Genomic DNA, 10480 nt, shown 5'->3' with positions numbered 1-10480 from the left:
TCCTGACACAGGAGACCTCACCTTGCTGAAGTGACACCATCTGGGTGTCAGAACGCCACTGGACAGTGGAATTCCTGCTTTTTTTAGCATCGTTTTTAAAAAGTCTAGGAAATTACTACTTTTTTGTACTAATATTGTACTAACTAGGAAAGGTAGAAGAATAGTCAGGTTGTGAAATGAAACACTCAAAAACTACAAAGTGTCATGAATAAGAGTTACCTGGTGATTGGATTGGATCCTGGTATGTACATTCATTGGGATATTTTAAAAACAAGTTTGAGTCCAACTTTATTTACGCTGACAGTTCTTCATTGCAAATATTTGTGTAAAGCTGTTCATTTCCACAGTGGTCAGTACCATAAACAGTCATCACAACAGCAGCACCTGCTAGGTATTTTAGCTTCATTTTATAGATGGGACAAAATTCTTCACAGCCAAGTGGCGAGCGCATCTGGCAAGGCAGGTTTAGAAGCTGGGATATCTTGGTACCTTGTCCTTAATTCAAATGACTGTTTCTGCTGAGCCAGAGCAGTACATAAAATATACAGGGTGGAGATGAAATCCTGTCTCTAGAGAAATTAATATAACTCGGACATTATGGTACCGATACATAACCTTAAGGTCTAAGTTATTCTGTTCACCAAATCAAATTGCTTACAAATTGGCAAACTAACAAATATCAGCATTTATCAAAATTAAATCCATATGTTCTTCAAATCCATGTATCATCAACTACTTCCAGATGTAAAAATCCATGGATAGTTTTAAGGAACCTCAGTCCTGCAGTCAGTTTCCATCATGATTCTCAAAATTAGCACTGTTCACAAGCGGTGCGCAACAATATTTGGTCTCTTCAGGAAACAATACTTGTTGCTTTCCTTAGAGCTAGGTATCCTGTAACCACATCTGAAGGGAGCATCCGAATATAGGCAAATTCTTCAGTAGTACTAAATCTTAGCTTGCTCTGAGGATCTGTGTAGTTCGCCTGAAAAAGAAACAATGGCAGAGACACTATTCAAATAAAATCTCGAAAGAGAATGTTAAAAAAAGTGTCTAATTACAAGACCACAAAATAGTGAGATTCTTTTCCCAGCAACAGCACTGCTGTGCTACCATGTGACCAAAAGTTTATACTTTTTTCCTTCTCCTTGAGTCAGAACTTACGAGAAGTTAACAGACCCCTATAAAATCACATTAGAAATGCATTAAACATAACAGAGGGCTGAAATAGTTTCGTACAAAACACAGTGCAAAAGAAATTCCTCAACTCTCTAAACTCACCCTAGCAACTCTGTGCCTTGTGCAGTCTCTCTCAAGGCAGCTCTCCAAAGAGTCAGGCTGCTGCCAATAAATTACCCACAAAGAGGCTGAATTATGGGTGCTCTGATAGCTTTGGACTGATTTTCTCTTCCTGCATACAACTTAGCTTTTAATTTACTTTAAAGTGGTTGTTAAAGCAAGGGAGTCTCAGCTTATGGTTCTGTGACTGAACTGATAAGAAATTTGAACTCAGCGTTGTGCTCTGCTACAGATGCCTGCTTTCAGGATAGCAGCCTGGCCAGCTCACCCTGGGCTACGCTTGTATCCTCTGCTATATTTGGACCCTGGGTGCCTGGGAGCGATGCCAGTTTCCTTCCATCCTCTCCCCTTCCCTGTTGCTACAGAAACCTTGAGCTCGGATGAGCTCGGGGGATCGTCTCTCCACCTTCAGCCTCCAGGACAGTCAGCGCCTGTTCAGCGCTGAATTACCAACTGCCTGCCAAGGCTCTGAAAGCGTCTTCTCTACCTTTCTTTAAGAGGAGACGGTGGCAGGCTGCGAGGCACAGGCAGCTGAGGTCCCTTAAGACATTGCTGCTAAAAAAGAAAAGGCCAGGAAAAGTTGGAGCATTCCCCCCATCCATACTGTCGAAGCGTAGAGCCCTCTACCATTTTTGTGTTGGAAAGGATCTGTTGGCCATGGTAACAATGCAGTTAATCGTCTGGCCTCATAAGACTTAGCAGAAAATTAAGTGTTATCTGTAGCTTGTTTCTTTACAAAGAAATGCCACGAGGTTAATTAAATGTAGTCAGCTAACAGTCAAGCCATCAATTAGTTTTCAAACAAATGGCAAAGTTATGACACTAGGTGTAAATATATCCTTGGTAGTAACTTTGCAGTTAGAGCAGGTATGCATTTATTTTTATTTCACACTTTAAATCTGGCCTCATGTAAGAAAAAGCTAACCAAGTAGACTGCTTTCCAAATACGCATGATTCTGTAAGAAACTAGCCAAGCAATATCTGCAATTTGTATTGCGCACCAATCCAGGTTGAAAATACTACGGCAGTTCTTCACCCTTCTGATATTCCGTATTGGGCTGTACTCTTTGCACACACTAATGTATGGTAACTAGTCATTTGTGCCATGACTTCAGTCTGAAAACAAACTTAACCACTACTTCAGCAATACTTTAAACAGATCAGAAAAGTGAAGTCAGGTGATTTTGCGAAGAAAAAGTTCTGTCATGTTTAGAAACTAAATCAAGGCCACAGATATATGCTCTTCAAATACAATAAATTAGTTACCTCAATCTGTTTTTATAGTAGCAAGGCTGATCCATTTTCAGAAAAGGAAGAGAAATAAAAACATTTGAAGGTTTGGGGTTTTTTTTAATCTGCTTTACAATAAATTACTCTGTTTTGCATGTTAAAATATCTAAATACTCATCTTGCAAGTTTGGAAATAATAGTTTCATTTTGCAGTGTCAATATAGTAGATAATAGCTTTTGAATTCTAGGCTGCCTTACAAATATAAATAGGTTGCTCTGCTTAGACCATTGGTAAATTTAATTCCCTTTATGTGAAAAAGAACAGGATCAGTAGAATTTAATTGTGGCTTTTAATATAATTGCAGGTATACTGATGAGAGTGGTTTAATGTACTTCTCTTTTTTTTTGTACCTGCTAGACCATTTAATTCGTCCCTAAATGGGTAATGCTAAAGAATTTATTTTACTTTTTTTTTTTACCCCCATGGGGAATCCAGCATTCCCACAGAAAATATACTCTTACACAAATGCTTTCAGATTTTACACAGAAAATACAGGGACATTTTTCTTATACTAGATTTCTAAAATATTCTATTACCCCACATACATTCCTACTAGGAAATGATCTTGAAAATATATTTAGTGCTTCTTATGAAACATTTCTAGCTTAGCAATTTAAAGGACACGCTGTCTCAGTTACCTTAATAAAAAAGATTTTTTTAAACATGGTATTTTTATCATAGTCTGGAGAAACCTTCCAGGCCAGGTAAAATAGGAAACCTGACTCACGATGCAATTAGAGGATGGAAAATTAAGAAAAAGAAAAAAAGTGGAAAGAGAAAAAAGGGAAACAAAAGCAGCACTGAATGGATTCATACAGAAAGGAGAGTATTTATACTGAGCTAGAATAGTTAAAGTACATAAATCACTGATGGAAAGGAGGAGCTGGTAAAGAAAAACTGAGGAACCAAGAGGAAGACTCTTACTTGCTATGGCTAAACTGACCCTTAGCTGGTAGGGACACGGTCTTCACTCGCATCTATAACCTGCATCATCATCTTGCTACAGGTGCAACAACTGACCAGTTTTGAAATGCATCAAAGGCCAGGGCTGGAAAGCATTATTTGCTTCCTTGGAGACGGGGCAGTGAAAGGGACTTACCCCCTTATGCCTTCTGCCCCACATAAGCCCCTCACAGGTCAGAGATGTGGCAGCAATGCTAATAACACCTGGTGTGAATGCTACTAATACTTGCAAAGTAACTCTAAGGGGAGAGGGAAGGAAACAGATGAACACCATTAAGCGACCCAGCAGGGAATTTTTGCTATTTTGGTGAAACATACGCATTATTATATCACATGTCCACCTATCCCCCCTCCCTCCATCCACTGCTGCTTTATATAGACTAGAGGCACTTATGCAAAGTTGCTTATTCAAGTGGCCCCTGCTCCTTGTCTGAAAACAAGCTGCTATTATATCGAGTACAAGACTGTAAGTCTGCCTGGCTGGAGGGAATTATTTTCCCTGGGTTTGTGAGCAGTCTCTTCCATTTGCTGTCTGCCAGTTCATCTGCGAGGGAGATGTTGCTTTCCCGTTCCCTCTTGAACACCAAGGGTTACCAGCCTCGATCCGAGCAACCCACTCCATTTCCAAATCATGCTCAAAGGCACAGGCTGGAAACATGCCACCTCCTAGGTGCCTTATTTAAATGTGTTACTTCCTAAAAAATAAAAAAGTCAACGAAAACATACGCTACCAAATCAACAACTCAGACGTTAGGATGTGCAGGATTACAGTTGGCGCTACAGCTATTCTGTGATGCCTTGCACTGTATCCTCTATAAGGCAGTCCTTAATTAAGTGCTCACCCGTTTTTTTTTTTCCCAATGGGGACTTTCACCTAATTCAGTGTACAGAATCCAAGGTGCTGTGTTAACCTGCATCAAGATAACAAATATGTATATTTACAGGCATCTCTGTGAGGTGATACCGAGCCTGTGAGGTGGGCTAGTGTCCTATCGATGAGAAACAGGTTAAACTGGGGGAAGGGACCCAGAAATTCTGTCTAAGGCTATTTGATGTTACAAAGTTTTCATTATTGTAGTTATTTAGTGTAACCATTACTTAACCCTTTTTATAATCCGAAATACAACATTCCCATTCATTTCAACTGTAATAAATGCATAGGCTTCTGCAAAATAAATCACAGGTGAAAAGATATGCTGTTACTAACACCTGTTTTGTTTTAAGTAAAATTATTCATGTCACATAAGAACAGTGTCAGCAGCAGATACAAAATTTTTGTTGGGCAGAATTCAATGACTTTACTCCTGGTTTGTGCCTACAGAATCTTTGGGGAATTCAGGTGCCAAATTGTAACTACCGAGGCTTTTTGGAGCATGTGCAAACCGTATCTAAGTCAAATGTGGGAGGTTTTTTCCCTTTTCTTTTTCTTTTTTCTTTAACAAAACCATGTAAAAGAGCCCATCTGTGACACACAGGCTATACATCTGCCAAACTCCACGTTCCAGCTCTGAAGCATGGGGGTATTTGAAATTCTCAAAAGTCCATGCCAAGTGTCTGTCTCAGGCTGATTTGTTGGAGGGAAAGTTTGAGAGCAATGATAACAAGTTGGGTTTTTTAACCTGGGCCAATCAATATAATTTTGCCTAATCTCATTCTCGGAAATTGCTGAGCCATCTTTTTAAAAATTTCTCTAAAAGATATAATGAAATAAATCAGCCTCAGGCAAACACTCAGCATGGAAAGTTTCAGTTTGTGTGGTTAAAGCTTGGCAAAGTTAGCAGTCATGGAGACTGTGGGCTACCAGCTCCCACTGTAACAATCTGAAGAATCAGAAATGATGGGGACCAATGCAGACTCCACAGCTGGGAAAGCGGTATGATAGGAGCCACCTGGCAGAACCAGGTATTTAATCTGTCCTGACATATATTAACAACCTAAGGATTTTGTGGGGTAGCGACAGTATTTGGGGTTTGGCCCTAAATCACTGGACAACTGTTAAGCACAAGGCTGAATAGGAACCTCAGCAAGCACATCTTTCACAAAAGCACGCACCAGGTTTATTTCATTGTGGAAAGTGAGATGCCAATTCTGAAGAGAAAAAATAAAATACTTACCGGAAGTCCTGAAATGTCCGAATATTTCTTGGCAGGCTTAAAGGAAGGAGGAGCATCAATACTAAAATCTAGAGATAAACAAAGGGATAAATTCAGTGTGCTATACACCCAAAATGTAAATAGGTAACAATACTTATTTAAAGCACTGCCTTGAGTTTCTGAGGTCTCTATTAACTAGCAACACTAATGCAAAGAAATAAGCAGCAGAATTACCTCTGAAAACATTTAGCCTGTTAGCACTGTAAACAACAGCCTGATTCTGCTCACCTCTCTCATACAAGTTCAGTAAGCAGAACTGCCCTCCCCAAAAGGAAAAAAGTTAGAGCTATTTGAAATGTGTTGATTTCTTCCAAGTCTTAATGAATTCCCTTGCAGTCAGTTATTTGCAAAGAATAGCCGTTATCATACGCATGCTGTATGTTAAGACCACGAAACGTTGCTCAAGATTGCAGCTCTGAAATACTGTAATCCAGAAAAGCAAAGTAATCTTTTAAATCAGTTAAATCTTTAAGCATGTACCACTTTAAGCCCAGTCAATGACCTAGAAAATTGTCTGAATGTTTCAATTAAATGACAGAAATTGCTGTTCTTTTGTGCCCTTTGGATAGCAATTCGGATTCATAAACATTTTTAAGATACAGTTGGTATGTTTAAGTAGTTAAATCCCCAATTTTGGATGTTTACAAAAATATCTTGTACCTGACTCATTTCTTTCTTCCTTCCTGATCTCCCTTGCACCTCATTCAGATGCTATGATCAATTCAAATGCTCCATCCATATCAAATTTCTAACTCACCACCTCTTAATTCAAAAGACACTAATGCCACAGACAGCTGGTTTTAAATATGCAACTGAATTTCTTTTCCCACCTTCTTAAAATAATCCTGTAAATTTACGGTTGCAAACAGAACATAATAGAAATAGCAATATCAGCAGATTGTCAGTTACAATAGCCAGGAACACACAGTAGTCTGCATTTTTCTCTAACAGTTGCGTCTAAAACACTTCAAAAAATGGCAAGCTATTTTTGGATAAAGCACCAAGTCTGACAAAAAGTATATGCATATGCTCAATTCTGCAATGCCTCCACTTGCTTAAGTAAAATCTGAGGATCACATTCTCCCTCCAGCTACGCTCAATAGTATCCTACTTTATGAGTAGATTTGAAGTATATCTAGATTAAGACCACGGCTGTAACTCTGCTCTTGTAGATGCACACCAGCTAGGACTGCTAATCAGGACTGCTAATAGTGAGTGTAGTTTCAGCTGTGCTGATCTAAATAGAGGATGTAGGATTTAAGTCTCCCAAGAATCTAGGATAAGGAGCTGGATAGGAAGCTTGGGCTGAGGTCTAAGCTACTGCAGGTATGTGGCTTAGCAGAATCTATCTGAAAATAGTTCAAATGTAGCTAATCAAGCAGCAGCCACCCGTCAGAAGACATTTGGGCTGTATGCAGAGGAGGAGGCTCCTCAGCAGTGCAGAGGTGACAAAAACCTGGTGGGAATAAGGAGTTTCTGACGTGGTTTGGATAAATACATTTCCTTTACTAAACTCTCTCCCCAAATGTATTTGAACTTTGTCATGATACTCCAAATTATTTGCTTCCCCTTACTTCCCACTTAGGGCTGGTGAGTGTGATTGGACTAGTCTTAAATGGCCTACTGGACCCTGTTCAAGCAGGATACTGCATGCACTGATGAAATAATTTAGGTTTGTTTTAAAGAAAGTTATTTGTGTGGATTTTATTATTTATAAATACATGCAAAGCGTCTAAGCAGCTTACAGCTAGGATCATTTAGTTGCCATGGCAATGCCCTTTCAGAAGCAAGAATTTGTTTTAGGTTCTTCCAAGTTCTGTTCTTCTTGCCAGCTGCTGCTCCACCAATGCCGGAGTGCTAGAATTAAAAACATGGTGTTTAGAGAAAAAAATAAAGAAAGAATACTATTTCAGAGCGTGACACTTCTATTTCATAGTCTTTCTGATACGTCTCATCTTGTCATGAACCATTCATTATCCTCAGTTATTTGATCAGCAGACTAATATACTGTACGCTTTAATCTTGGCTGCAAGAAAAACAAAGCTTTTTGAACACTGTCAAAGCTACTATGTTTACGATTAACTGAAGGAAATGAAAATCTGCTTTTTACATGGAAATAGAAAATCAGTGTGGTTAGGTTTAGCCTGCGATTACAGGATTCTGTATGTATTTCCCATCATATTAGAACTTATTACTATGAAGTTGTGTCTAAAATTGTGATTACACGGCTAAATTTTCTCTCTCCTTTATGTGGCATATTACAGGTGCAGCTCTAGCTCTTCTACAGATTATCCATGGCTGTAGAAAACACAACTGATCCTGCAAAATGTAATGAATACTATGAGAAACTTTCTGGAAATTTTATTTTTCTTTCAAAGGATAGAAGACAGAAGAATAGAAAAAGGGTAATAAATAGAATGTTGGCTGCCAAGAAAATTTTGCATTTTGAAAGGTACACTAATGGAAGGCTTGCCACAGGTATTATAATGGTAGTTTCAGTTATCAAATGTGATCGCTGCAGAGTAATTTATTTATGTCCCTCCAGAGACAGAAGCTGCACAACATACAATACTACTTCTAAATGATCAAAGGACACAGATTTACAGCTTTACTTCAGAAAAGAAAATGTTCTTACAATTGGGGAGGTGTTGTTATTTCTGTTAATAATTACTACCTGCCACATCGGTCTCATCAAAACTCAGCAAAGTTCTGCAAACACACTTCTGTTGTGATTGGTTTATAAATTAGCCTGTTAAATTGCTGAGAGTGATAGGAGGAAGGATTCAGCGAGAAAGCTTTTTTTCTGTAGACATAAGATATATTCAGAAAAGATGCTCATGAACTGATGATGTATCGGGTTTTGGCAATGGATATCCAATACAGAAAGTACATGCAAACGTTTGCTCTGAGGATAACACCTTAGGAATCTAGAGATCATTGTAAAATAGAGACTGCTGGAATATGAGATGAAATTAAATGTACTACCACATTACTAATTCAAATTCATTGCATGAATTTTCCCCCAAATCATTGCATAATGATATTTTTTTCAGTAATCTGGTTTCTCAAAAGCAACTATTGAGTTTAAATGAACTTATGCCTCCTAGGAATGGGGCTTAGTATCACCTCACATACCTACAATCAAAAGGCAATGACTGCCAAGTGCAAATGAACCAAGCTGCCTCTGCACTAGTGAAGTTCAGGGAAAGCTGGAGCTGGGACAGGTGGAACTATTCATTGCTTTACACAACTGTCAGAAGGTCGTCTTCCCCTTTCTCATTGCCAAGGAATGCAAATTCCTTTCAGGAAGTTTAGAAAAAGGTAATTTCTTCCTTCTTCTCTGCTTTTAAGTCTATCCTCTGCAGTGAGCTAATGGTTCAAACTTGGGCATATTTATGAGAGATAGATTTATTTTCTTCCTTTTACGGCAAATTAGGCTGGAAGGATGTAAAAAGTATCCAAATTGTTACTACCAGTTCATACCGACAAAAAGCTAGTTAAAACTCAATACATTTCTTCTCAAATTAGTTACTGTATTGGGGAGGACAATTTCGTCTTTTTATTGTAACTGCCTATTATTTCTGCAGCAGTTGCCAAAGGTCCTGTATGTTCATTATCATTTCAAGCATGCAGACATTAGTATTGCCTCTCTGGAAATGGTGATGTCCCTCTAAGAACCGAAGGATCAGCACAAGGCCTCATGGCTACTTAAATCCTATATGGAAGCTACACGGCATGCCTCTGGGCACAAATGGAGCTTTTCCAATAAGCCCCATTTCTCAAACAGGCTGGTGGTCACTGGAGGATTAGCGTGAGCAATGTATACCGTCGTTTGAATGCCCCTCTCATGACAGAATTTGCCTGCAAAGCAGATATAGAGCAACTTGCAAGTCAGAGATGAATTTTATGCCCCCTGCCAAACCTACACTTAGCGAGCTGTGTGATGCCCGATTACTCAGGTTTTATGCTGTGGGATATTGTATCTTATTCATACAGAATGAAATCTGGGATGAAATCCTTCTTTCTAAGTACTGGCTTAGCACCAGCAGACTGAGAAGTCTGCTTGTCTAGAAAGCATTTGTACAGTGTGCCAATGAGTTGGCCCTGGCACAGCAAGATAAAAAGATATTAAAAACAAACCCAGCAGTGACAACATTACTAGCTGTAGTCTTCCTTCACCTTCTCGCCCCGTATAAACCTCAGAGTATTTTAGCAGCCTGTATTTCGTCAGCTGTCAGAGTTTACGCGACTTCTGAATGCTGGCAGGCCAGCCTTCTGGGGAGCACGGCGCGTTTGCTTCTACATCTAGCAGTTACAGGAAGAACAGACACCACGGGTCTGTGAAGAGTTTCAGGGGCCCGGAGAGGACCAAAATGCCACTTGCTAATGACTCTCTGGCTGATTTCTATTTCAATTGCTTTGCAGCCTGCCTTGGCTAGGAAGTGGGAGATGGGGTTCCTACGTTCACACGGGTATTAATTGTTCCTCTCTAGCTGTAGTAGTTTGTGAGATAGCACACCGTAAAACTTCTGCACTTACCTTGATCAAGCAGGTTTTTTGACTCTGTTCCAGAATTTAATATAATAGTTCTGCCTCTGGACCAGTGCCATTTTCATGCTATAATATAGTGTGCACTTTGGACCATAGCATGGCATGGACTTGAGGTGAATTTCTTAAAAATTGTCGACCTTTTATTTGGCTGTTAAGCTGACTTTCTTAATATTTACCTTAGCAGTATGGTTAAAAAGAATCCTAGTTAATGTTTTATTTGAAG

The 10480-nt window shown here is 39.2% G+C and overlaps 1 protein-coding gene across 1 annotated transcript in view; it reads right to left on the bottom strand.

Moving 5' to 3' along the window:
- Positions 1 to 273: 273 nt before the first annotated feature.
- Positions 274 to 10480, bottom strand: part of INO80C (INO80 complex subunit C) — a 30557-nt gene continuing 20350 nt past the window's right edge. Inside the window, exons 3-5 of the mRNA XM_069778714.1 lie at positions 7452 to 7563; positions 5668 to 5735; positions 274 to 985 (exon numbers count right to left, since the gene is read on the bottom strand). Of these exons, the coding sequence (XP_069634815.1) occupies positions 854 to 985; positions 5668 to 5735; positions 7452 to 7563 (312 nt within the window). The 3' untranslated portion in view covers positions 274 to 853. The remainder of the gene's footprint in view (positions 986 to 5667; positions 5736 to 7451; positions 7564 to 10480) is intronic.

Source organism: Haliaeetus albicilla, chromosome 3, assembly GCF_947461875.1.
Source record: "Haliaeetus albicilla chromosome 3, bHalAlb1.1, whole genome shotgun sequence".
NCBI lineage: Eukaryota > Metazoa > Chordata > Aves > Accipitriformes > Accipitridae > Haliaeetus > Haliaeetus albicilla.
This window is presented reverse-complemented; position numbering and strand designations above follow the sequence as displayed.